This window comes from Erinaceus europaeus, chromosome 6 (genome assembly GCF_950295315.1).
Source record: "Erinaceus europaeus chromosome 6, mEriEur2.1, whole genome shotgun sequence".
Taxonomy (NCBI): domain Eukaryota; kingdom Metazoa; phylum Chordata; class Mammalia; order Eulipotyphla; family Erinaceidae; genus Erinaceus; species Erinaceus europaeus.
Genome location: NC_080167.1, coordinates 1477816 through 1505531, shown reverse-complemented (window position 1 = coordinate 1505531; position 27716 = coordinate 1477816). Strand labels below are relative to the sequence as shown.

Here is a 27716-nt window from a genome sequence, read left to right as displayed (position 1 = left end):
AAAGACAGAGGAAACCACAGCCCACCCATTCTCTCACCTAACAGAAAGGTTGCTGCACCTGCCCGCCTGGTAGCCAGAGCAGGGCCTTCCTGCCATGGCAGCACGGCACATTCCAGGCAGAAAAGCTGTCCCCATGGAGGCAGGGACCACTGCATGCATGCGCTATGCCCGGTTTGGGATTTTAACAACTACGTAGACACACCTAGAAGCTGAAGCCACACGTGGAAGGCTCTGGTATTCCTGTGCCTAGGTTCCAGGGTGAAGGGGAAAACAGTGGGGGTGGTGGGCACAACCAACAATCAGCAAACTGCAATGCGTGAGAAGGAAACAGACCAGTTCAGGAATCTCACTAATAAAATTTATAGTATTGCATTTTGATTACAGGTGTGTTTTTAAAAAGCCTTTTATAGTATTGCCCTGTGGTGAACATGTGGAGCCCTCTCCCTTGCAGCCGGACGTCTCCCCCTGCTGCGAGTGCTGCCTGGGACAGAGCACACGGCTGGCCAGGAGATGAGGGCGTCTGCCCTGCCCGGACGGCCTCCCGTCACTCCTGCTCTGGCCCTACACACAGGTGGGCAGCTGCTTCCCACCAGGGATGGCCTGGGGTGGCACAGGTGCCCCTGCTAACGGGTGGGAGGAGGCCAAAACCCTCGAGCTACGAATCAAAGGTCAACAGTTCCACACCACAGTGCTTGTGCCTTCAGAGACCCCAAGTCCCAGAGTGGTGGGAAGACAGCCGGCAGAGAGCACGCGCTAGTCTTTGACCCTGAGAAGTTGCGTAAGGAAGGGCTGGCTGCGGCTGCCCGAAAGGGAGGGCAGGGAGGCGGGCAGTGTCCTGTGGGCCAGGGGCGTCCTGTCCCAGCTGCCTCGGGACCTGGGCAGGGCGAGGCCGGGCAGAGGCCGACGGCAGTAGCAGCAGGCTCTCCAGACTAACTGGCAGCATCCGAAGCAGCACACCCCCCCGCCCCTACAGGACCCTGGCCATGGGAGACAGCCTCATCCATCAGTACCACAGAACCCAAAGGGCAGGGAGCTGTCTGACCCGAGGGGCTCGGAACCCCCAGCCTCACCCCACAGGCAGCTGAGGAGTCACTGAGGTCTCAACCTGCAGCTGCTTGGACCACAGCCCCAGGCAGCACAGGAGCTTCGAGGGGAAAGGCCGCTTGGCTTTGAACCCCCGGAGCACCCCTCCGGGTGAGGGCCTGCCCCTCCTATGCCTGGCGGCCCACAGTGCGCTCGAGGAGCCAGCTGTGCCCCTGCCGCAGCCCTGCACTCGCCGAGCTTCCAGAGCCGGAGACGAGAGGCTCGGGCTTGGCGTCTGCTTCTCTGTCCTATCAAAGAGCATTGACTCCCACTGGCCCTCCCAAAACAGGAAAAAAAAAAAAGAAAAACTGGTCTTACAGCAGGCACGTCATCTTGTTTCTTTTTAAAAAATAAATATTTATAAACTTAGGGAGGACGAGTCCAAGGATCAGTGTCTTTCTCTCCAAAACAACCAACGTCTCCTGTGAGTCAGACCAGGCAGTCCCAAGCCAGGAGGCCCACGGGGCGCCGTCGTGAGCGCTCACTCAGTCCCCCTTGGTGATGAGGTCCTCGATGTAGGCGTCCAGCTCGTCGTCCGTGTTGATGTCAATGTCCTGCAAGAGTCATTGAAGGCGGTCAGGCGGCACAGGACCACCCGCCTTGCATCCTCCTGGCGGCCCCTTCGTCCCCTCCTGCCGGCACCCCTCCCGCCATCCCGCCTCATCCTGGCGCCGTGCTCTCTTCCCCAGTTCCCAGTTCCCGGAGCCTCAGGCGTGTCCCAGGCTTCCTGGCCTCAGCCACCGGGATGGCTGTCCTGTCCCTCCTCCCCGAGCTGCTCCCGCCTCAATGCAGAGGCCACCTTCCTTCCAGCTGAGGACAAGCGGGAAGAAGTCGGCCTGCTTCCTCCTCCTCCCGTCACCAGCCAAGGACCAGCTTCTGTCCGATGGTGGGAGCCTCCAGTCACACTGGGCTCTCCTCCCACTCCCCCCATGTGTGGGCCTCTTCTGTCACCCCCACTTCCTGCCTGAACCGGGGGCCTAGCGCCTCGCCTCCTGGTGCCTGAAGCACTCAACCCACTCAGCTCAACTCAGAGAGGGCATCCTGGATACCCCAACAGTGTGCTCTTCTCACCTCCTCTCTCACTTTCCTTCACAGCACTCCTCCACCAAACTGCCCGCTCTAGCAGCAGGGCCTGCTCTGGCTTGACTCACCGGGGTCAGGTGGGCTTGAGCAGGCTGCACTGCCCGGGGAGCCTCTGGAGCCCGACAGGACGCTAGCTTCCTAGTCCCATCTGGGAGTCACCTCATGGCCCAGAGGCCTCTCAAAACTGTCTGAACAGGGCAAAGTCTGATACCGTGGGTCTGGCTGGGATGAGGCCTAGGCAGCCGTACTACTCCAGCCCTCCTGGTCAGGACACTGCAGCCAGGGCTGGAACCACAGAGTCCTGTGGGCAGGGAGAAGCGAGTGGTGGTGCTGGCCCCGCCTGGAGACCCCAGCTGGTCCAGCTGGGACAGAGGCTGCCTGGCTCACCTCCTGCACCTTCTGCAGAAGCGCCACGATGTTGGTCCTCAGCTTCTGCAGTTTCTCCTCGGTCTCTCGAAGCTTCCTCTCAGAGGTGCGCAGGCTCTCCTCAGAGGCCTTGGCCCGGGAGTCGGCGCGGCTCTGGTAGGAACGGCAGAGATTCTGGAGTCCCACTTCATATTGCTTGAAGTACTCTTTCTGCGGGCAGGGAGCCAGAACCAAGGACATGAGTTCCCAGGGCCCAGGGCAAGGGAGCCTCTCAGCTCCAGAAGAGAAAGACCGACACGCACCGGGTGGGGCCGCCACTGTGGAGGACAGTGCACAAGGCCAAGGCGAGGGATGGGCGCCAGAGGCGGCCCGGCCCCACCACACCTCTGCTCAGAACAGCCCTGCAGCAACCCACTTCCCAGTCACACTGCCGGCACGAGAAGGAAGCGCCTCCAACGGCACAGACAGACACCGGCTTGCCACTGTGAGCGCCTGAAACTTGAGAGCCGGGCCGGCAATTCCGGCCGCTAGCTTCTGCAGAAACGAAGGCTTCCAAAGGCAGGGGAGACTCGTGTGGAAACGACCTGCGAGGCTGGGAGAACGGCATACTGGCTGTGCAGAGAGGCTTTCAGGCCTAAGAGTCCCATGTCTCAGATCCAATCCCAGTGCCGCCATAACCCAAAGCAGAGCAGAGGACAGGGACAGACACACACACAGACACACATGCACACACACTTGCCTCAGGCCTCTTTTTCTGAGTTCATTTTATCCCACTATGGCTTACTCATAAGTCACCCGTCAGGGATGAGATCAAACCCATGGCCAGCAGGCTGCCCACTGCCAGCACTGACTCACTCCTCTGAAGGGGGCAAGCTGGGGCTGAGCATGCACGTCACTACGCGCAAGGACCCAGGTTTGAACCCCGCTCCCCACCTGCTGGAGGCATGTTTCATAAGTGGTAAAGCAGGTCTGCAGGTGTCTATCCTTCCCTCTCAATAGCTCTCTGTCCTGTTAAGTAAAATAGAGGGGGGAAAAGAGTAAACATGGTCGCCAGAAGCCAGCAGGGCAGAGCGGCCCTGAGAGGAGACTGTCTGAGGGAGCACCCAGACTCGATCCCAAGGCTCTACCTCTCACAGCCTGTGCTTCTCGAATTCCTAACCTTCCTCATTTGCTACTTATTTTTTAAAATATTTTATTTGTTAGTGGGAGAAATAGGAGCAAGGAAGAGAACCAGATATCACTCTGGCACACGTTACAATGTGCAACGACCCAGGTTCGAAACCCCTGGTCCCCACCTGCAGGGGAAGTTTTGTGAGTGGTGAAGCAGGGATGCAGGTGTCTCCCCCTTCCCTCTTGATTTCTGGCTGTCTCTAGCCAATAAAGATTAAAAACATTATTGAGAAAAAAAAAAAAAAAGATCATGACACAAAAACCAAAGCCTTTCCCTGGTGCGTGCTGTACAAGGAATTGAACCCAGGGCCTTCAGCCAATGCTAGTCAAGTGGAGCCACTGCTCCCCCACCCCGCCACCCACCGGCTGCTCCCATCTCAAGGCGTTTTTGAAAAGAACAGAGGTGAGTTCCAAGCCTACGTTATCAAGACCAGAGCTGCCGTGCAGACACCTGTGTGCACGTTCTCACCCTGCGAGCAGCCTGTCACTGCAGGCCGCTGCCCTCCCCACCCAGCTATTCCTACCAGACAGTCCTCCTAGCGGGTGTGGAGGGCCCCAGGCGCCGTCCGCACCTGGCTGTCCGGCCTCCGCCTCCCACTTGGATCACAGCTCAACCCCTCCGTCCTCTCGTCCCCCATCAAAAAGAATTTGCTTATTAATGAGAAAGGGCACCAGAGGCACTGGCACACGTAACAGCAGGAGCCAAACTCAGGAGAGTCCAACGCCCCACCTCAGCACCACCTCTCAGGCCTCTCACCGCTGGCCCCACTCTGGCTCCTGCTCCCTCAGCCGGGAGCCTTTCCAGTGAAGACCGGCTTCTCTGGAGACAGCCAGCGGCTAGAGCCCCTCGCTTGCTATGAGGCTGGGAAGAGCCAGGCTCTCGTCCAAGGGAAACGCGGCAAGAAGTCTCAATGACCCAATTTTTATTTTGCTTTTTTTTTTTGGTCTCCAGGGTTACTGCTGGGGCTTGGTGCTGGCACTACAAGTCCACCACTCCTGGCGGTCACTGACAGGAGAGAGACTGAGAGGGGAGAGGGAGAAAAGACAGACACCTGCAGACCTGCCTCACCTCTTATGAAGCCCCTCCCGCAGGTGGGGAGCGGGGGCTCAAAGCTGTGTTCTGGCACAGGTCCTCGTGCTTAGTACTATGTGTGCTTAACCGGGTGCACCACCGTCAGCCCCTAGTTGACTGACTTTTATTCTTGTTGTGAGACAGAGGCAGAGAAGGAGAGAAGCAGAGAAGAAAGGAGACCACAGCACCAAAGCTTCCTTCAGTGCGGCTGGGCGGGCAGACACGGCTTCCCCAGGATTTCCGATTCTCTGAGAACACAGGAATCAAGCAGTCCTTGTAGTGAGAACAGGAAGCCCAGGTAACTGGCCAGCTGACTAGGTGTTCTGACCCCGGTCCCAGACCTTTCCAACGGGCCAATTCCAACTGCTCAAGCTCCACTTCATACAGAATGTAAACGACTGCCCCAAACTAGACACCAGAGTCCACGAGTCCTGCCCTTTCACTCCTGAGCCTCGGCTCGCACAAGGCCCCACCTCAACACAGGTGCGCACTGGACCCCATTTTCTTCAGGCCCAGACCCCCGGCACAAGCACAAGGCCCCACCTCAACACAGGTGCGCACTGGACCCCATTTTCTTCAGGCCCAGACCCCCGGCACAGGCCCCACCTCAACACAGGTGCGCACTGGACCCATTTTCTTCAGGCCCAGACCCCCGGTCCCTCCCTCCACAACTGCTCCCGGGCAGCCTGCAGATGTCTGTTCTGGGGAGCCGGCTCCCCAGCACGTGCCCAGAGTGACCCTTGTCCCCAGGCATCAGGATCTGCTCACCTCCGTCCCAGAGGGCACTGTCGCCAGCAGCAGAGGGAAGGAGCATTCGCACCTCACTTTCTGTCTGGCCCATCTCTCCCCTCTCCTCTCAGCAGGAAGGGTAGCTGGCGGGGGGACCCAGCTGAGTGGGAGGAGGCTTGCAGAGTAGCAGCCCGGGCTAGGCTGGACTCACCAGAGGGAATGATATCAGTTCATCTGAGTTCATAGTGCTGAGCTCCTTCTTGGAGATGGGGAAGCTTGGCGGCAGGAAGTAGCGCAAACAATTCCTACATGAGAAGGAGGAAACCAAGTTGAGGCTGGCAGGGAGCGGGTGGAGAGGCGCCGCCTCCAGGGGGCAGGTGGAGAGGCAGGCCTGCCTCCAGAGGCTGGTGCACGCACCGGAGGATCTGGACCAGCAGGTCGATGGTCTCGTGGCTGGTGCTGGGGGCAGTGGTGTCGGGCTCGATGCGGACACAGTCAGACGTGGAGGGCTCGGCCGGGGCTACTGCCTGAGGGGCTGAGACGGCCATCTCCTGCTCCTCCTCCTCCTCCCCACACTCCTGCTGAGTGTCAGGACTCTGGTGCTCCGGGGAAGGGGGCTTCATCAGCCGCACGTCCTCGCTGCCTTTCTCCACCCTGCGGAGGGTGCAGGGCTGTGTCACTCGTGTCCAGAGTCCCAGGACGACACCCTGGCCAACGCCGTCACCCTCCCAGAAGGGACGTTACCAGCGGTCTCGCGGTGTCGTGTCTGTGGGCACGTAGTCAAACTTCACCTTCCACCGCACCACGTGTTTGCCGGTGCCGGCCTCCACTGCTGTGACTCGGCCCGTGTACCACTCCTTGTTCACACGCACCTCCACATGCAGCCCCTTGTCTGAAACCGGAGGGCAGGGGAGTCAGAAAATCAAGTCGCCAACACAGAAGCACCCGCAGAAGGCGTCCCGGGGAGTACAGGCACAAGCACCCCCAGTGTCTGCCCCCGATATGCCAGGGGCCAGCCGGACGCACGAGCAGCCGCCAAGGAAAAGTGGCAAAGACTGGAGCCGCATTAAGCACAGGGAGCACTGTCCTCGGAGTTCTCCTGGACCAGACTCCAAATTGCCCAGAGCCAGCAAAGGCCCCAGAGCATCTGTGCCAGGGGCCCGACGCTCACCCGCACCAGCTGAAGCACCGGCCACGAGCCCACCTTTCTGAGCGCTCTTGAGGTCGGCGGCATCCTCCTCCCCCGCACTGTCCGAGAGCTGCGAGAAGAGAGTCTGTGAGCAGGGTCCTAGCACCTGCTAGGAGAGCAGACCGGCACGGCTGCTCACGGGGCCATCTGCCGGCACTGCGCGCCCGCCGCGGGTTAGGTCACTGCCCGAACACCACTATGAACGTATCAATCCTTCTGCCACCGTCACAATGAAAGTAGCAGGGATGATCAGAATGTCAGGTGAGCAGTGCAGGGATGTCAGCTGCCCAGGCCCAACCCCACAGCTCCAGCTGTCTGTGTGACAGACTCCTCCTCAGATGAGCGAACGGCTTCTAGGAGCCTTGTGCCAGAGCAGAGCTGGTGGTGGGAGAGGCCTCACCATGAACACCTACCTCATTGCCATCCTGATTCTCCTCCTTCACAGCAAACTTGGCCCTCTTGGTTTTCTCCTTCGTCCTCTCGGCCTCTTCCTCAGCCTCTTCCCCATCTGAGACCACGAGAGCCCGCTTCCGTCCGGCAGTAGCCTGGAGCAGGAGAACAGGGCTGTTAGGGGAACCCCCCATAGCTTCAGAGGGGAACCTGCATGCCTTCAGTTCCTACCAGGGCCGCTATCACCTGTCACACAGCTACCTCCCAAGCCGACTCCAACAAGGTCCTTTGCTCAAAACGGTCGCAGGGGAAGCTTCTCGGCTCGTGCCCCACTTAGGGTCCAGCTGGCTGACCTCTCTTAACAAGAGACACGCACCCAGCCTGTGTCAACCCAAGCCAGCAGCTGAACAATCTAGTGGTGGGGACTCGAGAGCTTGGAGGAGCAGCAAGGAGCTTTCTGTCAGGGGCCAAGTAGCTCCTTAGGCATGAGCATGTTACTCTCGTTATCTAGACTCTGGACTCCTGGCCCACCACCACTGCTCCACTGGCATAACCCCACCTTGGCACTGCCTGGGGCAGGGCAAGGAGGCACACTCACTGGAGAGACTTTGCTTGGCGGTTCCGGCTTCCTGCTTATTGGAGTCCTCACGGCTCTGGGGGCAGGGGCTTCTCGAAGGTTCCTGGAGGTGGGCAGCAGGGATGGTGCGGGGGGCTGTGCCGGAGGGGCAGAGCGGGGCAGTGTTTTGACCGGAGCAGCGGCAGCAGTGGCGGCAGTGGTGGCAGCGGCAGCAGTGGTGGCAGTGGTGGCAGCGGCAGCAGCAGGCTTCCGGGGGGACTCGGGTAGCTGGAGCAATTTGGACGTGCTGGCCTCTTCATGGGCAGTAGGGGCAGGGGGCTTTGGGATGCTGCTGACAACAGAGGTCCTCCGGGGCTGGGTAGCAGACCGGGGCGTGTGCACAGGAGGGGGCCTGCTGGGAGCATTCTTGATCACAGCGGGCAGAGGGGGCGACCGAGGACGCTGAGGTCTACGTGCAGGTTCCTGAAAGAGGCCGAGCGAGTGAGAACATAGACCGCAGCAAGGACACAGGAAAAGGCCCTCCCTGGCCCTGGAGATTACCTCAGCAGATGGTCTAGTGGTCACCTCCAAGGGCAATTTCCTCAGATCTGCCTGGGAGCGGATGGGGGTGGTTTTCTGTAGAGCAAACACATCGGTCATGAGGCTCTGGCAGATATGGGTCCTCACTACGCTGAGGACAGTGGGCAAATGAAGAGCAGGGTCCCCACCGCTACTGTGCACCTCGGGCTCTCACCAGGGAGACTCAGAGGGACACGAAGCCTAGCAGCAGGGGTGAAGAGACAGGAGGAAGTAACAACAGATTACACTCTCATGGGAAGGCTTTGCCGGAGAAGTCAGGAAGGTCAGTGGCCCTCAATAGACAGGGACACCCCTGAGAGCAGCTGCAGACTCAGAAGTCAGAGAAGGTAACACTTTTGCAAGGACTGAAGCAAACCACAAATTTATGTGGAAAAACACAACAAGCCAATTTAAGGAGGAAAAACAATAGAAACATACAAGAGTAAGTAGTTCTAAAACAGACATTAACGGGTACATGAAAAAAGTCACTTACGTCTCAATTTGAAATTTAAATGATAAATGCCAGTCTCAGCCATCACACTTGCAAAAATACCGGCAGACAAACACACAACCGGTGTGACAGAAACTCACGCAAAGAGCAATTTGCAGTAGCCGCATAAAGCTCGGAGGAAGGGAGGGCCTCACAAGCCTCTTTCCTACAAAGTCGCCCAAAGCCAATTATGCACTAAGGAGTGGAGGCGGGGCGAGGGAGACTTCATATTGGACATGCAGGAGACACTCACGTCTGAGGCTCTTAAGTTCAAGGTTCCGTCCCTAGAGCTGAACAGTGCTCTGGTCTCTGCTCTGCATCTCTCCCACTGCCTCTCTCTCTCTCATTAAATAATGAAGCAATTTAGAAGATGTGTATCTGTGTCCATACAGAATTCACGTCATGATTGCCATTTATCTGTTATATTGGGCAGGAGAGCATAATGGCTGTACAAACAGATGCTTATGTCAGGGACTCAGATCCCAGGTTCAATTCCTTGCACCACCATAAGCCAGAGCTGAGCGGGGCTCTGGTGAAAAGCGTGTGTTGCGCGTGTTCCTAATAGCGGTGCTGGGAGGCCACAAAGGTCAGAGTGATTTACGTTACTGTATGCAATTCTAAGGCATTCTAAGTAAACTGCTCATTTTAGAATAAATTAGAGGCACGAGGGAAAAGCCCGGAGGCTGGGCCTGGAAACTCAGGCAGCACACTGGGGTGCTGGACAGTGAGACGGCCACAGGCTTCAGTCCTGACCCGCCACCTTCGGACACAGCTAGCTTTCTCTGCCTCCCCGACCACCTGAAGGGCCTCCAGCTTCTCCTGCTGCTGGCGAATTTTCTCGGTCAGCTGCTTCTGCTTCTCTTCCTGTGTTTTCAGATCCTTCCTGAATGTCCCCAGGGGAACCTTCTGCTTCTGTTCAGAAGCCTCACACCTGTAAAGAGAAGGTGTGACGATGGGTACGGGCCATGGCAAAGCAGGCCTCTGGGGAGAGTAGGGGCCTTCCTTCTCAGTCAACACACACTGACTCTCGTCAAGGCATCGGCTTCAGAGATGCTGCACAGGACAACCCAGTCTTATACCCAGAGCACTGCGAGCAAGACAGGCATAAGCGAGACGCCAGGTGCAGGAATAAGAGCCCACACTCACCGGTCCTGCTCAGGGTTAGGGTTCATGGAGCACACCCAGGTGTCAGGATAGTCTTTCTCTACACTGTTCAGCTGAAAAGGCAGAGTCCGCCACTTCAGACACAAATCTGCAATGGAAGAGAGCCCCCTGTGTAACACCGACAACTACATCCTCCCAGTCAGGCCCAAGGCAAGGGTGGCCCGGCTTTCCAGAGAGCTGTTCACACTGCCTCTGCTATGTCCTCTTACAGAACCACTCTGTCAAGGAAGGAAACTTCTCTAGTGGGCTCTGAGCACCTCCAGCCCCTCTGCCTCCTGCAGCGGAATCCTGACCCAGGCTTCACCCACACCGGTAGCAATGTGGTGCCAGTCCAGGTAGAGCTTGGGATGTGAATAAACTTCTGCCTCGCTGTGGGGGCAGAGGGGCCTGCGACTGGCCCCCAGGCCGGGATCCCATGTCCCCAGCAGAGCAGGATGTGAGTCCAGTGCAGAGTCCCCGGGGAGCTCGATGGACTCACCACACTGGATGGTGGTTGGGATCTCCATGGCTCTCCGGCGCTTGTACCGCAGCTCGCTCGATGGGGGCTGGTTCCAGTTGGCAGAGAGGTAGCCGAACTCATCCCAGAACTTGATGATCCCCCGCTGGGCTGCAAGACAAAGCCCCGTCACACCAGAAGCCAGCCTCCGGACGGGAGGGGAGCCTCTGGGGCGGGGGCGGGGCCGGGGGGCCTCACCGATGGCGACGTCCTTCCAGTACTGCACCAGGTGCTCCCCCATGGCCCGCAGCAGGTGCCGGTACTCCTTGGCGTCGGCAAAGTCCTGCTTGTTGTGTGTGGGCTCCAGCACCAGGTAGGGCACGTCCACGACGCCAACCACCCCTCCGCACGCCCTGTGGGACAGAGCGTGGGTCGGTGCACCGTAGGGGCTGCGCTAGGGGCACCTCGCCTCCCCCCCCCCCCCCCCCCGCCGTAGCACTCACATGCCCCCTTCCAGCTGCGGGCCCACTTTCTCATACATCTTGATCAGACGGCTACAGTTATACACGAACATGCCATCCAGGTCACGGTGCTCGATGTTCACCCCAAACATGAAATTCAACTCCTTGGGTTCTTTAAGGGCCCTGAGAAGGCAAAAGACTCACTCGAGCAGAGCTGCCCAGCAGAGCGCACGTACTACCACTTGGGGGTCTGGGTGTGGTGCGCCTGGCAGAGCGCACATATTACCACTTGGGGGTCTGGGCGTGGTGCGCCTGGCAGAGCGCACGTACTACCACTTGCAAGAACTCAAGGTCAAGCCCCAGTCCCCGTTTGCAGAGGAGAAACTTCATGAGTGGTGAAGCAGTACTTCAGCTACTTTCCTTTTTAAAAAAACATTTAAAAATGTTTGTAATTTATAATTGGATAGACAGAGAGAAATTGAGAGGGGAGGGGAGATAGACCAGCAGCCCTGCTTCACCACTCATGAAGCTTCCCCTGCAGGTGGGGACCAGGGGCTTGAACCTGGGTCCTTGGACACTGTAAGGTGAGTGCGTAACCAGGTGCACTACTGCCTGGCCCCTCAGATGTCTCTTTCTCTAGTTCCCCCTCCACTCTTGATTTCTCTGTCTCTGTCCAAAAATAAATTGAATGTCCTTTTTTTTTTTTTAAATACACATTCAACTTGAGCATCAGGAAGCAGGAAACACTGCGTTTCTGCTCAGTGTGTCTGTCACCTGCGAGAGCTGGACGGGGAGTATGCTGCGCAGAGACTGGCACCCTGAGAAAAAGTACTCACAGCTGAAGGAGCGGAACTCACAGGAATACAATGAAGCAGCAGCATTAGCAGCCATCACATAATAGCTGTCAACAAAATCATGGAAGCTGAAAAGCTGACGGGTGAGCAGTGGGCCTGCATGGAAGAATCCAGAAAGCCACACCACGGCACGAGGCCAGCTGGGAATCCAGGGCCCAGATGCCAGGGAGGCTCCAGACACGGCAGCGAAAATACTTTAATGGCAGGGGCCCATCAAGATGGGAATGGCCTAAGCCCAACCTGCTGTCCTCCTGCACAGGTAGCAGACAAGCAGCTCGGCTCACTTCCCAGGTAAAGCATAGGGAGTCTATAGAGCTTTGCTTTGTGCAGCAGCAGGGTTGGGCTGAGAGGCTTCCTGCGTGTTCACACCCGAACAGGCCCCTGGCTCAATTCCCTAACTCAGAGGACAGACGGAGACATTCAAGCACTGACTGCTGCGCGTCACACGGCGCGCCCCCCAGGTGCCGTCTACAGTGCTCCCCTGTGGGACTGAGAATCAAGTCCAGGGCCTCGTGCAAACTGAGGCAAGTATTCTACCCACCAAGCTCTCTTATAGACCCGAAATTTACTTTAGATGTTATCTCATTTTCCAAATTTTATAGAATGAAGTTTTTTTTTAATTTATTTTTTTGCCAAAAGGTCATACCTGAGGCCCAGCGCCAGCCTACAGATCCACTGCTCCAGGCAGTCATCCCCCAGTCCCTTTTTCTTTCTATTAGGTAGGATAGAAAGAAATTGAGAGGGGAGAGGGAGAAAGATATTGAGAGGAAAGGGGGAGCTAGAGAGGAAGAAAGATGGAAGAGGGGAGTCGGGTGTAGCACAGTGGGTTAAACGCACATGGCACAAAGCACAAAGATCAGTATAAAGATCCTGGTTCCAGCCCCCGGCTCCCCACCTGCAGAGGAGTCACTTCACAGGCAGTGAAGCAGGTCTGCAGGTGTCTGTCTTTCTCTCCCTATCTGTCTTCCCTCCTCTGTCCATTTCTCTCTGTCCTATCCCACAATGATGACAACAAGAACAACTACAACAATAAAACAAGGGCAACAAAAGAGAATAAATAAATATTTATTAAAAAAAAAAAAAGGAAAGATGAAAGAGACACCTGCAGACCAGTTTTACCGCTGGTGAGGTTTCAAATCCTCTGCAGATGGGGATGGGGGGCTTGAACCTGGCTCCTTGTGCAATGCAATGTGTGCACACAACTGGGTGAGAGTCACTGTTCAGACCCCTAAATGGAGTTTTTTTTTTTTTTTTGCCTATAGGATTATTGCTGGGGCTCGGTGCCTGCACTTTAGAATCCACTGCTCCTGGAGGCCATTTCTCTTCCCATTTGTTGCTGTTGTTTTATTGTTGTTATTGCTGCTGCTGTTGCTGTTGAATAGGACAGAGAAATAAAGAGGGCGAGAAGACAGAGAGGAGGAAAAAAAGACAGACACCTGCAGACCTGCTTCACCATTTATGAAATGACCCCCCTGCAGGTGGAGAGATGGGGCTTTAACCAGGATCCTTGCACTGGTCCTTACGCTTCACACCATGTGCACTTAATCTGTTGCGCTGCCACCCGGCCCCCTAAATGGAGATTTTTATACAACTTTCAAATGAAAAGAAAAAGGTGTCAGCTCCACCTGTCCTCGTCTGGCTCCAGAACTGCAGCACAGAGACCGACTCGTCCCTGCAGCAGGGATCAGACAGGCATTTAGGGTCACAGAAGTGAGTGCCTCTGACAGAACGGCAACCTTGTGGGGCAAGGAGGGAAGCTCAGGCTGGAGAAAGACCAGGCCACGCCAAAGGCCGAGGCTAGTGGGCACTCACCGCTGCTTGGCCTCCTTGATGCGCTTCTTGACGTCGGCCTCTCGGCGCAGGGTGATGGCGGTGTTCTGCACCTGCCGCAGCATCACCTGCAATGCACAGGAGCACAGGTGAGGGAGGGCGCGGGGGCTAATTCGTGTGTCTGTGGAGCCGGGGCCTCTCGCTTGCGCGACCTACTGATGCTGGTCAAAAATCTTTTAACTTCAAAAACAGAGAGAGAGAGAGAAAGACTAGAGGAAGGAAGATACAACAGTACTGTGCCCTACAATCCCAGTCGGTAACCTGGAAATATCCTGCCTAAAACGTCTCCTTTCAGTTCACTCAAGTGGAAAACCATGCCTACAGAATGTCTTTTTTAAAGATTTTATTTATTTACTAATGAGCAATACAGGAGGAGAGAGAGAACCAGATATGACTAGCACACGTGCTACCAGGGACCAAACTCGGGACCTCACGCTTGAGAGGTCAATGACTTATCCACTGCGCCACCTCCTAGACCACTTCTTTTTCTTCATTAATATTTATTTTAGGGAGTCGGGCAGTAGCACAGCGGGTTAAGTGCACGTGGCGCAAAGAGCAAGGACTGGCATGAGGATCCCGGTTCGAATACTGGCTCCCCATCTGCAGGGAGGTCGCTTCACAGGCAGTGAAGCAGGTCTGCAGGTGTCTGTCTTTCTCTTCCCCCCATCTTCCCCTCCTCTCTCCATTTCTCTCTGACATGCCCAACAACGACGACATCAATAACAACTACAATAATAACTACAACAACAATAAAAACAACAATGGCAACAAAAAGAAAATAAATATTAAAAAAATATTTATTTTAGGGAACTGGGAGATAGGTCACTCAAGAAAAGAACACGGTTAAGCCTATATCCATGTGGCAGACCATGCAAAGAACTTCCCAGCACTGTGGTCTCTCTCCTCTGTCTTTCCCTGCCTCTTCTACGCTCTCTGAGAAAAAAAGAAAAAGCCACCAGGGACAGTGCAACTGCACAGACCAAGTTACAGCAAAACCCGGACAGAATAAAAAAATATCAATCATATGAGGGCAGACAGTAGCTCACCTAGTGAACTACACACATCGCCACAAACCCCGGCTCGGGCCCCACAACTACAGGGAGGAACTGCAGCAGGAAGGCTCACAAATGGTGGGCCTCGCTCCTTCTCCACCGCGCCCTCTCTAGAAGGGAGAAAAAAAAAAAAAGACTGCCAGGAGCAGTGAAATCATGCAGGCACCGAGTCCCAGAAACCACACTGGGGGGAAAAAAGTCTTAGATTAAAAATCAATAAATACACAAATAAATCAGTCCTGTGAGAAAGCTTTAGGAGAAGAGAAAGAGGAGCAAGCAGTGAGTCAGAGACCAGGCTGGAATTAGCAGCGCCTGCGGTCACGTAAGTCCTGCATTCCACCAGCTGGGTTATCTCCTCAGCTTCAGCTTTCCTTCAGTCTAGAGGTGGGTCTCCACTGGACCACCTCTCAGGCTGTATTTCACCACATAGGCCCCATGGGAAGGGCGAGGAAAAGCCCCACATGAACAGTAGGTCACTGTGGAGGATGGCTGAGGACTGCTCCGAGTGGAGTGACCTCCACTTCCCTTCCTACAGCGAGGAGAACGGTCGCTGAGATACATAGCGGCTAGGAGTGCAGTTATCGCAGGATGTCCCGGCAGGGTGGGCATCTCTCCAACTGGGGAGGTGGGAGAGCTGAGGCTGGCCAGGCTGGGACGCTCAGGCACACGCGTCTGGGGGCTTACCCTGGAGTCCCGGGTGAGGTCTCCACTGAGGCGCAGCTCTAAGGCTCGAGCTTTGCTCTCTGCCTCCCGTGCCTTCTCTTCAGCTGGAACCCAGAAGAAACCCTGAGACAGAAGTCAAAGACCACAACTCCTCCCCCGCCCGCCCCAGCGCGCATAGCAGATCCCGCTGGGCAAGAAGCATGCAGTCTGGTGAGGACTCGGGGAGCAGACTCCCTGCTGTCAGTTCAGAAGAGACGAGTCAACGATTCTTCAAGAAAAACAGGCAGGAGACATGCTTTTCCATCTTTACAAATAAATCACAACGGGGCAAAACCCACCCAAGGCGACTGGACTTAAATTGTGGAATTTAACTTCACGATTAACTTACGGATTTAAAAGTCTGTTATTGACAACTACACCTCAACAAAGCTGGAAGCTGTCCAGTCCTCAGCCAATCACTCCTTAAACTACTGAGATGCCCAGTTATCTATCAGGAGAGACCTCCAACTCCAGGGTTTGAGTCAGGAATATCTATTTCATTAGGACTGAGGGCAGAGTTCACCCTGGGTAAGCCGAGGTGGCTAGGCTGCTTTAGAAAAGCCCCTCTTGAGAGCTGAAGGAAATAAAGTCCAGGCAGGGAGTCAGGTGCCAAGGGGACTGCAGCGGGGCGTGGGGGGTGGTGGTCACGCAGAGGAGCGAGAGCAGTGCTTCAGGACAGCCGCGCCGGTACTGAATGGAGTCTCGTCCCGGACCCTGCTCTGGCCCACAGCAGCGCCCTCAGGAGCCCCACCTCACCCGGCCCTCGCTCCCACACGGGACAGTTACCAATCCTGGCCACGTGTTCAGCTTTCTTCACCTCCTGCTCTGCGCGGGTCTTGAACCGACTTGACGTGTACTTGTACATCCTGAAAGGGAGAGGGGAGCCTGAGAGCCCGGCAGCAAGGAGACCCCCGAGCCCACTCCCATCAAGACAAAGCCAAGTTTATCTCAGCAGAGTCAATTCCTATTTCCCTTGCCAGCTGCCAGCACACGGCTCTGTCTGCTTTGTTTTTTCGTGCAGCTCCACCCCACTCCTTGCTGGCTTCTTTCACTCAGAGATGCCGAGAGAGCTAACAAGGCCTCGACACAGCCCCTCTAGGTAGCTGGAAGTGTGAACGTGGGCTCTCTCCCCACCCCACCTCCACCCTCTACCATCCAAGCTCAGTAGCCAACCAGGGCCTGTGCTTTGGAGAATTGTGTGCGAAGCCCCCTCAGCCTGACGCCATCAGGTGGGACACCCTTCCATATCACAGAAGTCACTCACACTCAACAGGCTTTGGCAGCCAGAGGCCACGTCTGCGCCCTCCCGAGGCACCGTCCACACTAAAGCCAACGCCGCTTACACGCCCAAGAGCAGCCGGCGCTGCAGAGCCTCCCGCCAGCATGGCTCCCACAGGGCCCCGCGGCGTGCGGCGGGGGCAGGCCCTACCTGGGCTTGTACAGGCAGCAAGAGAGCCGCTTGGTTTGCACCTTGTGCCCATGGATAAAGATCCGCATGCGAGGGTCGATGTAGAGCACGGCCGCGTAGGCGCGAAAGGAGCGTCTCTCGGGCTTCCTGGGGACGTGGGAACAGTGTGCAGCCGCCACCCACAACACACCCCACCCAGGACACAGACCCGCTCTGTGGGGCCCCTCCTTGCCTTGCGCACAGGTGCTCCCAGAGTATGGGCACATCCTGCCTCCCTGCACAGGCAGATGGCCCGACAACAGGCAACTGAGGCTCCCACCAAGCTGCCCCCCACCCCCACTGGGCTCACCAACAGGGGGGCTTGACCCTCAAGCTGGAAAACGGGGGCAAGCAGCTTCGCCCAATCTCCCTGAAGCCATCTCCTGAGCCGCTTATCCCTGAGGGGAGGCCACACTCACGTGCCCTCCGGGGAGGTCTCCGCCATCCGGATGTCCCTGGGGTCTGAGATTACATCTAGCTCTGGCTCTCCATTATCCATGAGTTTGAGGTTGAAGATGATCACCAAAGTTCCTGGGGAGCAGAAACTGTGTTTGCTGCCAGGCGCCATGGACCAGCCCCACGTTGCTCATGGCCCCAGAGCCTCCAGATCTGGGAGGCTGCAGGTGCAGTCTACTCACCACTGTCCCCAGGAATCTTCATGAACTGGGCCATCACTTCCTCCTCGTTGTGGAAGGGAGAGTACTTGTAGATGAGCTCTGTCTCGATGGCAAACTTCTCTGTGTTGTCTGTGACAGGGTCTCGGCTCCGAACATTCCAGGTAGGCAACGGGACTATTACCTGTAGGTCAGTACGGGCACGTAATCTGAGGAGGCCCCAGAACAGCCTTCCTCCAAAAAAAGCAGATCCAGAGACAAAGACATAGTTCAGTGAGTAGAGTGGCTCCCTTTGCCTATGGAGAGCCCCCTAGCACGCAGGCGGCACGGCACACACCAGGGGACGCGCCAGTACTGTGGCATCTTCTGCCTCACTCTTTTAGGGCCTCTCAGGATCTGCAAAAGCAGTGTCCTGGCTGGGATGTCCCTGGCCTTGCCCCTGAGGAAGATGTATTCCCAGCATCTGGTGTCTGAAGAGACTCGCAAACTAAACCTAGTCGCTCCACTCCAAGTATTTATCCTCGGAGAACCACTTGCACATACGCACCAACAAGCCTGTGAGAACAACACAAGCGCCCACGCCCAAGCTGGCGATGTGAACAAAGGTGTTTCTACAGTGCAGTGTGACAAACGGCGCCCGACATCAACACGGACACGGTGGCCCCTGAGAGGGCTTGGGTAGACAACTGACGCCAGAGCCAGTCTCTGTCTCTCATGAAAAATACAGAAATGAATTTCAAAACATAATCTACACAAGAGAAGAAAAATCCCAAAAAGAAAATCCCACGGTTTATAAAATTCACACACAGACAAAATGGAACTACCAGTCAAGACTCCAACACAGACAACAAGTCACAGAGGAAAGCAAGAAGGAGCATCACAGAAGTGACCGGATGGGGCCAGGCGAGGGCACACCCAGTTGGGACACACACATCACCACGCACAAGGACCTGGGTTCAAGCCCTCACCCCCCCACACACACTTGTAGAGGAGAAACTACATAGTGTTGAAGCAGGTCTGCAGGTGTCTTTCTCTCGCCTGCTCTCCCTTCCCTACCCCATCCCTCTCAATTTCTCTTTGTCCTATCAAATAAAAGAAAAAAAATATAAAAGGAAAAAAATGGCTGCTAGGAGCAGTAGATTCATAGTGCAGGGCCCCGGTCCTAGTGGTAACCCTGGCGGCAAAAATAACTAAACAAGGGCGTGGAGGAACACGACATAACTACACAAACAAGGGAGTGGAAGAATACTGTAGTCCTCCAGGTGCCGAGGAACACGACAGGCCAAGGACACCTGGGACTACAGTATCAGTCCGCGGTGTAGACCCAGTTTTCAATTCTTTTCTGCACTGGACATTGCTTTTATACCAAAGCACTCTCAGCTCTGGCTTGTGGCAGTGCTGGGGGATGAACCTGGGGCCTTTGGTACCTCAGGATTTTTGCCTATCATGCTATCTCCTTAACCCACGGCATCTGGTTTAATACACACTTCCACATGTGGAATTTAACTTTATGATTAAGCTACGACTTTAAAAAGTCTATGATTGACAACTACACCCCAACAAAGCTGGAAAGAAACCCTATCTCAACTTCTCAAGTCCCTGTCCTCTCCCCAGCCAGCGGCACTCAACCCAGGAGAGCGGCTTGAGGCAGTGCAGATTCTGATCAGCCCCGGGGAACAAGAGTCCATTCTCACAAAAGCACAGGCTAGGAAGCTCGTAGGACTGCAGGACTCTCTCTACTCCGTTTGACTGTTCTGAGAAGCTGCACGCCCACAGTAATCAGCCCGGGGCTGGTCTGGACGCATTCCTCTCCAGCTGAAAATGAGCTTATTCTGAGAGCTTGGCTGGGTTTACACTGGAATACAATCCAAAACAGTGACCTTCAGCACCAAGTAAGGGGAAAATTTCAATCTAGCCTTCTCACCGGAGCTGAGCTCCATCTGTGTCCTGTGGATCCACGCCTCTCTCCGCCCTCACTCCCTCCACAGCTGGGTGCCAGAGGGCTCACAGGCCTCGGCGTGGTCACAGCACACTTCTTTCCTTTCCGTGTCCTAGACTGCCGTCTCCCTCACTGACTCTGCCTGGATTCTGGGTCCTTCCCATGCTACATACTCAATCCTACCAAGTGTCCTGGAGTCCATGCTCCACACCAGGCCTCGTTTTCTGAATCCAGAACAAAACATGCAACCTTGCTCTCCAAAATGTCCCGCTTCCATTCTTCCCCATCCTCGCCCTCCTCCACTGGCCGAGCAGCTAATCTGTGGGTCCTACGTCCGAAAGGGATGGCCATCTGTGCCTCTCACTGCCAGGCTCTCACCAGTTCTACCACGATACCTGAACTCCCCGCCCAGAAGCACATGCATCTTCTTAAAGGAGACGCGTTCCACACCCTCAGTCCCCATAGCGGCTGCTCTCCATGACGGCCACATTCCAGCAGTGCCTCACCAACCTCTCTCCAGGTCCCAAGAGACCACTTCCCGTGACTCGGGCACCCTCTGGCAGCTCTCCTGCTCCACCAGACGCAGGCTCCTCTCCCTCCAAGCCCACTGAGTCAATGAGTGCACACTCACCAGCGCAGAAAGCACACCGGGCCTGCCGCTGGGAGGCACAGAAAGCCCTTCAAGCGCAACAGGCTCTAATTTACCGCACGGTTTAAACAAGGCCAACAGAGGTGGAATCGCAGGTAGCCGGGTGACAACATCAGAACGAACTGGGGATTCCACTGCCCGCTTATGTGCCAGGCTTGGGTCGCTCCCTGCAGACCCAGCCTCAGCTGGGTCGCTCCCTGAGACCCTCGCTCAGCTCCGGCCTCAATTTCTCACTCACGAAGATAATGAAGAGTCTATGTGGGAAGCTGGAAGGTGGCTTGCCTGCTACAGCACACACAGCCACGTGCAAGCAAGGCTCCAGGTTAAGTGCTCGACCACCACACGGAGCACCTGCAGGAGGAGCGCCAACACAGAGAAGCGGTCCTGCAGTGCCTGGCTGTCTGCTTGTCAGCCTCCATCTGGCGGGGGGAAGTTGCCTCCAGGAACGGTGGACTCGGGCAGGCACTAGGCCTCAGTGAAAACCCCGGCGAAAGAGAGAAAAGAAGGGAGGGAGGGAAAGGGGAGGGGCCGGGTGGTGGCGCATCTGGTTGAGCGCACATGTTACAGTGCGCAAGAAACTGGGTTTGAGCCCCAGTCCCCACCTGCAGGAGGAAAGCTTCACAAGTGGTGAAGCAGGGCTGCGGGCGTCTCTGTCTCTCTCCCTTCCCTCTTGATTTCTGACTGTCTCTATCCAATCAATAAATACAGATAATAAAAAAAAATTTTTTTTTAAAGAAAGTCTTTAAAAAGAGAGAGAGAGAGAGGAGGAGGAGGAGAATAGGAAAGGAAGGCCTATCTAGTGGTCCTGGTGGTGGCACAGTGCCTTAAGCACTGACTGGACTCTCATCCTTGACATCCTGAGTTTGATCCCCAGCATCTATCCCATGTGCCAACGTGATGCTCATGTTTAATTTCCTCCTCACACTAATAGATCTTTTAAAAGGAAGGACGAGAGACAGGAAGGGCGGGAGGGGAAAGAAAGGAACAAAGAGGGAGAGGACGAACACACACCCACGGAAGGAAAGCAAGAGGTCCACAAGTCAGGCTGGGCAAGCACGGCCTCAACTGACAACAGCCCAAGGGGAGAAGCACACCTCTTCATCACCTGAAAACCGCCTCCCTCTGACTGACAAGTTGTGAAATCACAAGTCTGCATGCGTGAGGCTTCATCCTGGCAGCGTGGGCACCAGACACCAGCTCAGCCCAGGGCCCTCCACACGCTCACCTGCCTCACTGTGCCCTTGCCGGTGGCTTCGGATATAGGCGCCTGGAGCAACGTGTCTCCTCAGAGACATTCCACAAAAGAAGGATGAGCCGCGGTGTTACTGCAGCTGTGGCCTCCACCCGGCACCGAAGCCCCGAATACACCCCCAGTAAAGTCACTCTCCACAATGAGTTCAGGCTGCAGATCTAGGGTGCTGCCACTCACTGCCCCCACTCTCAGACACAGAACAAGCGCTCTCCCAAAACCTGAGATCACACCCACTTTCCTTTTCACAGAGAGATCCGGACCAAGACGATGCGGCATGGCCACTTGACCGTGACAATGGACTTACTTCATCAATGCCTTCCTCCTCGTGAAAGGTCCGAGAGAGGAAGAGGCAGGTCATGGTATCTTCCTTCTTGGTGAAGAGGATGAAGTCCTTCCCAATGCGCATTGAGCCCCTGAAGGGGAAGCAGAAACCGGTTATTTTCCCAGGGTACACAGGTTCGGCTGAAAGGAGCCAAGCCCCACCTGGGTGGGGGGGGGGGGGTGGGCCTGCGACTGCGATGCCGTGGGGGTGCTGTCCTAAAGGGAGGTCTCCCTGGACCTTGGGGGTCCGAGCTGTGGAGACAGCCCTCACTTCCTGTCCCAACAGCCACTTCCACTCTCGCATGAGCCTCACTCCTTCCGTGGAACCTTCTCAACCACCACACAGGGCACACGCAACATCGCCGGTCCCTTCCCAGCCCACTGGCACAAAGGGAACGCGTACCCCTGATGCCCACCCCGGCTGCGCCACCACCAGCTTTCGCCTCAGTGACTATGCCTTGAGCACGTCATCTCCCAAGCTGTCCACATTAAGCTCCCATCCTGTCCTCCCTTCTCAGAAACACCCCCCCACCCCCCACTGGATGGCAGCACCAGAGACAGCCAAGTCCTCACAAAGACTCAGACCTGAGGACTCATCCAAAAGTAGGTGCGGGGTTCGGGCGGTGGCGCAGTGGGTTAAGCGCACGTGGCGCAAAGCACAAGGACCAGCATAAGGATCCTGGTTCAAGCCCCCGGCTCCCCACCTGCAGGGGAGTCGCTTCATGTAAGTAAGAAAGGCAAGGACCGTGCAAGGATCCCAGTTTGGGGCCCTGCAGGGGGGTCACTTCACAAGCAGTGAAGCAGGTCTGCAGGTGTCTCTCTTTCTCTCTCTCCCATCTTCTCTCAATTTCTCTCCTATGCAAAAAAAAAAAAAAAAAAAAAAAAAAAATGGAAGAAAAAAAAGGCCTCCAGAAGCAGTGGATTCCTAGTGCAGGCACTGAGCTCCAGCGATAACCCTGGAGCAAAAACAAAGGGGGGGTGGTAAGCATACAGAGCAGCCATCTCGGTCACAGTTTTCAGAGGCTTATTATGACCTGCAGCTATCTTGTGCGTCAGAACTGTTGCGTCAACCTTACGTATGTATGCTTAGGATGCTGGCCCCTGCTTCTGGATGAAACCAGCTTATGGGAACTGTGCCTCCAAGCTGACTTCCACAAAACACAAAGGTTAAAAGAGTCAAGTGCTTCCTTCCTTGCTGGCCACACGAAGCAGAGGAGCCAGCCGGGCCAGCCCAGGCCTTTCTGGCAGCGGGAGGCACTGGTGGGGACAACCTCCTCCACACTGAACAGGGCTTTGCAGCTCGCTCCTGCAACCTGCGGGCTGTATCTCCTTAGTTCCCACGCACCCCAGGGAGGAGAGGGAGGAGAGGGGGGAGAGGTGGCGGGAAGCCTCAGGGCGCTCCAGAGTACAAGTCGCCCGACTGCAGGGCAGAGAAAGGAAGCGGCGGCAGGGAACGCCCTGTCCTGGGGCTGCCCGCTCCTCCTGTGTGGGGCTCCTCTCATGGACAGGACAATTTCAGCGTGCTCCTTTCCTCGCTGAAGCGTACCGGAGGTAAAATAAGGCATGCTATTATCATCTTGCTTTCTGTCGCAGCTGGCTCTTGCCCTAATTTGGCAAAAACTCTCCCTTTGTGCCTTTCTTCCATCTTTGATCCTGACCTTGGAGGCTGAGGAGCACACTGACAAACACCAGCGCTCTGCCGCATTCTCAGCACAAACCGTTTCCTCCCGGAACTCACGGTTAACTTCTAAGTGGCTTCAGGATGACCAGACTCAGAACACCAGATGGCGCCAGTGTGCTCATGCGGGCACGCAAGGCCCCGCACACTCCTTCGTGACTCGCTGCTGCATGTCAGACTCTGAGCTGCTTTTTTTTTTTTTTTGGCCTCCAGGGTTATCAATGGAGCTCGGTGCCTGCACTACAAATCCTCACACTGGTCCTTGCGCTTCGCGTCCTAAGTGTGCACTTAGCCCACTGCGCTACTGCCCAGCCCCCTAAACTGCCGTGTTCTAATCAGGGGTACATGCACTCAGAGGGTAAAAGCCGTGGCTTGCCCGGGGCCAGAAAACTAATAAAGCCAGAGGTGGAGGCTGAACTACAATCTGGGCAGGACAGCAGACTTTCCTCATCACAGTAACTCCAGGAGACCTTAGTTAAATCCAGGGGTACTGGATGGCGGAGCACTTGGTTAAGCGCACACGTTAGTGTTGGAGCCCTTGGTCCCGGTCTCCACCGGCAGGAGGCAAGTCTCACAAGTGGTGATGCACACCGTGCTACAGGTGTCCCTCTCTTCCCTCTACCTCTCCTTTCCCTCAATTTCCCTGTTTATTATTGGATAGAGACAGAGAGACTGAGAAGGGATGGGGAGATACAGAGGGAGAGACACCAGAAGCACCAGAGGAACTTAGGAAAAGAGTCCTGGTAACAGCACACACCACGACATGGGCAGGAATGTAGCGCAGAATGACCTGAGAAGAAAACTAGAGGCCACCCAGCCAAGGAGGTAATGTGATGGCTACAGGGTCGGACTTAAACACTCTGGTTTTTGTTCTGTGTGTCTTGTGCTAATACATTCCGGAAAGAAAAAAAAAGTGTGTGGGGGGGTAGTATAAAGGTTATACAAAGAGAATCTTATGCTGAGGCTCTAAAGTCCCAGGTTCAATCCCCCATACCACCATCAACCATCAAGAGATGAGCAGAAACCAGGCTAGGCTAGGCATATTTCAAAGCAATGGAGAAGCTGAATTAGAACTCCTGTTACTACTGGGGTTTCCTTTTGGGGGAGGAAAACACAAAGAGAAACCAGGCTAGGGCTCTCAGAGCAACGAGAAAGCCTAACGCTTGCGCTACCTGGAAGGTGCTATCATCCTAACTTACAAAGAAGAAGCGGGGCTGAGGTGGGTTCTGAAATCTGTTCTGCCTGACTGAAGTGAGAAGAGCAATGGCTCTCTCTGCGTGAGAGGCCAGGCTCACGGCTCACCTATCTGTGCAGCTGTCCACTTGCAAGTCACCAACCCTCAACCTCTCCCTCCAAAAGTGTGGATAGTAATTCCGACTACCGTAGGCCTAGTGTGCAGATCCTACAGGACCGGCCAAGTCGCATTTCTAGCACAGCGCTGCCACATGGAAAATCCATGTATGGCCATTCGGTTCCTGTCCTAAGACACATGGGCCATGCGCCAGGCTCCTGGTGTCCCAAGAAGTTCCACTTATCCCCATACTCCCAAAGCTTTCGAGGTGTGACTGAAGCTGCAGACTGACCAATCTCACCCCCCCACCACCACGTTTCCACATCAGACAGGAAGCATGACTCAGTTCACTTGTACCAACGCCAACTCCACTAACTCCTATTCCATCCAAAGGTATGTGCAGCTGGAAGTGAGCATTTCAGAAATAGAAATCTTTCTCTTGGGGCTTCACTCAAAACCAGAACAACACATTCCAAACACGTGGGAACAACCAAGGGCAGAAAGAGAAACGCCAAAGTGTTTGAAGACATTAGGTATGTCCCTGTCACAGGCTCTAGAGGCACAAGCACTCGGTCTCTAGTCATCGGTGCTGGGCACAAAGCATGGAGTGGAGCTCTCTGAAGCCAGGCCCTGGCAATCTCAGAAAAGAAAAGCAGCATTCACATCCTCAAACACTAGGTAAATGCCAGGCTTTCCAAGAGCGGGTGTGTTCAGGGTGGTGCGGCGGGAGACAAAGCCAGGCTTTTCAACCGGAGGAGTGGTACTGTTTTAGGGCTCAGAGCCGCGAGGAAAGTTCAGACAGCTGCCCTTTTCAGGATGGGAGGGCCACTGGCTGGACTAGACAGTCTAAGTCACAAACCATCACTCCTTTCATAGCTTTCCTCCATTTTTAGAGACACGGTGATGGAGGAGAAAGCAGGAAAAGGGGGTGACAGAAGGGGTGTCCTGTAATCTTTGTCTCGAATCCTAAGACGAGCTTCTGGTGTACTCACGACTTAAGCCCGTTCCCATACTGCCCGATCTGAGTGGACTCGGGTGTCCGCTTGGCTGACTTCCCAAACTGGATCACACTGGCAGCATCACCTGAAGGGGCAGGCACAGATCAAATCAACACTATGTCTCCTTCCCAGGCTGCTCCAATACGCAAAGATCCAACCCTCGTTAAACCCAGGCGGTACTGGATGGTGGTGCGCTTGGTTAAGCGCACACATTAGTGTTGGAGCCCTTGGTCCCCACCTGTAGGAGGGAAGTTTTGCAAGTGGTGACGCACACCATGCTATAGGTGTCTCTCTCTTTCACTCTTATCTCTCCCCTCTATTTCTCTCTTTAATTATTTATTACTGGATAGAAACAGAGAAATTGAGAAGAGATAGGTAAATACAGAAGGGACACCCGCAGACCTGCTTCGCTGCTCGTGAAGCTTTCCCTGTGCAGATGGGGGCCAGGGGCTTGAACCCAGGTCCCTGTGCTCTGTAATGTGTATGTGTAACCAGGTATGCCACCCCTCGTCTATCTTTATCAAAAACAAATACATACATATATATTTAAAACGTATAGGGTAAAAAATAGAAACAAATCCACAAAGGGATATATGTCTACTGAAAACCTCTATCCAGGGATTCACAACCTTGTTGCAAACCAGAGGTGTCCCTGACTGACCCATTAAATGGACCAAAACCCCTGTGGCCTGGTTCTGCCACAGAGCATGGCAACAAGGTGAGGGTAGGCCTCTGTAGTTTCAGCTCCAGGAGGTTGCAAAAGCTAATAAATAGCGACATCAAGGACCAGGTAATGTGAGTGACCTTGGCTTCACTACTCAGAGCCCACCATCTCCCCTGTGAGGACAAGACCTGACAATGGCGCTGGTGGAATTAAGCCTGAGCTGCTTTGACAGACTTCTCTCCCCGGGTGGACTTTCTAGTCACAACAGAAAGATAAGTAATAAGCACTTCACAGAAGCATGATTATCTTATCACTTACTTGGATCCATTCCTGCTCCATCATCCAAAAAGCAAAGCATAAAACCTCCTCGAAGGTCTTCTCGCCTTTCTGTAAAAAAAGACATGACTGTCACTTGTTGGCTGTAATTCACCAAGGTTGTCAACAGAGCTATGATCAGAGTGGCCCAATCTGAAGCTGGGTCCAAACGTCAGCTCACGGACCGAGCTAGCGGGAGCTACAAAGCAGAGCCGCAGGGAGCAATCCCACCAAAGATCTCCAAGGCCTTCAGTTCCTGACAGTGCTTGAGAGGAGGGCACACCAGGGCAGCATCTAGTCACGCCAGAACCTGATACAGTCTTACACACCTTGGCATACTCTTGCCCCTCTTCTTGTGAATTATTTCCACCTCTGCCCTCCACTAGGGACATGGACTCCTACTACACACTGAACCTGTCACACTGCTCAAATTCAACAAGGAACCTCTTTATGGACTAGCAAGCACCGGAGCCATCACGTCAGACATGCAGTTGTTCCCTAACAGTGTGTGTGACCATCCTCAGTCTAACCACAGTTCCTGGGCTCACTGCTATGGCCCTTAACGGTGCATGGGGTGTGAGGGCCGCCTGCCAGGCCCGCCTGAGTGAGAACAAGTCTTCTGATACGTGGACACAGAGCAGCCATGGCAGTTCCCGCCCGGCTGGCAGGAAGGGGCGAGTGTGAAGGGCCTCTCACAGCAGCCAAGTCTGCAGTGACAGTGCTCAAAAGTCAGGTACAGTTAGGAGGCGGACTCTGGAATTGTCCCAATGTGGGAAGGGGCCGAGTAGAGCTTCCTAGGTGCCTTTTACCCTGGTGCTGCTAAGGAGGGGCTCAGGGGGAGCAGCCCGGGTCCTGGGATCGAGAGGGCACGTCCACTGAAAGGATGTTCTGTGAGGGAGCAGTGGGAACAAGCCTGGGCTGCTTTGGGACCTAAATCCTCACTGAGGATTATCTGAAGTCTCCCCAGAGCTACAAAGTTCACTGATTCTGTATAACTCTTCAAAGTTGAGGAATTCTCAGTGTGAAATGTTCTTTGTCCTCCCTTCCCGCTGAAGATTCAAGGGAGTCATGACCTCTTTCTGCTAAACGAAGTGATTAGTGAAACTTGAAATGCTATTTCAGAAGTAACTGTAAATTTTCAAATATCACTCAGTGCTCAGAAGGCTAAACTTTGCTGAAACATTAAAAAGTCATCCTTCAAAGTCCAGGGGCAAGGATCTTCCTACAAGTACCACTACTGGTGGATAAGAAACCTTCTCCTGTGGTAGCCCCTTATCAGCATACAGAGAATTCAAATGAGCTCTGACTAACAGGATTAAGGGCGAGAAAGTTTCAAAGAGGC

The 27716-nt window shown here is 55.0% G+C and overlaps 1 protein-coding gene across 4 annotated transcripts in view; it reads right to left on the bottom strand.

Moving 5' to 3' along the window:
* Nucleotides 1-1411: 1411 nt before the first annotated feature.
* The window catches only part of MORC2 (MORC family CW-type zinc finger 2), a 40009-nt gene continuing 13704 nt past the window's right edge, over nt 1412-27716 (bottom strand). Inside the window, exons 4-27 of one of the 4 annotated variants that reach the window (XR_009550353.1) lie at nt 26378-26446; nt 25390-25480; nt 21412-21520; nt 17292-17451; nt 17073-17184; nt 16636-16761; nt 15993-16072; nt 15189-15271; nt 13435-13520; nt 10811-10951; nt 10566-10720; nt 10350-10478; nt 9854-9959; nt 9506-9638; nt 8200-8274; nt 7681-8121; nt 7106-7237; nt 6675-6762; nt 6248-6395; nt 5921-6157; nt 5715-5808; nt 2554-2742; nt 2378-2467; nt 1412-1637 (exon numbers count right to left, since the gene is read on the bottom strand). Coding sequence is in view for 3 of the 4 variants with exons in the window: in XM_060192796.1 (XP_060048779.1) it covers nt 1569-1637; nt 2554-2742; nt 5715-5808; nt 5921-6157; nt 6248-6395; nt 6675-6762; nt 7106-7237; nt 7681-8121; nt 8200-8274; nt 9506-9638; nt 9854-9959; nt 10350-10478; nt 10566-10720; nt 10811-10951; nt 13435-13520; nt 15189-15271; nt 15993-16072; nt 16636-16761; nt 17073-17184; nt 17292-17451; nt 21412-21520; nt 25390-25480; nt 26378-26446 (3053 nt within the window). In the remaining variant the exon portion in view is untranslated. The remainder of the gene's footprint in view (nt 1638-2377; nt 2468-2553; nt 2743-5714; nt 5809-5920; nt 6158-6247; nt 6396-6674; nt 6763-7105; nt 7238-7680; nt 8122-8199; nt 8275-9505; nt 9639-9853; nt 9960-10349; nt 10479-10565; nt 10721-10810; nt 10952-13434; nt 13521-15188; nt 15272-15992; nt 16073-16635; nt 16762-17072; nt 17185-17291; nt 17452-21411; nt 21521-25389; nt 25481-26377; nt 26447-27716) is intronic. The other 3 variants (XM_060192796.1, XM_060192797.1, XM_060192798.1) reach the window with 3 other exon arrangements.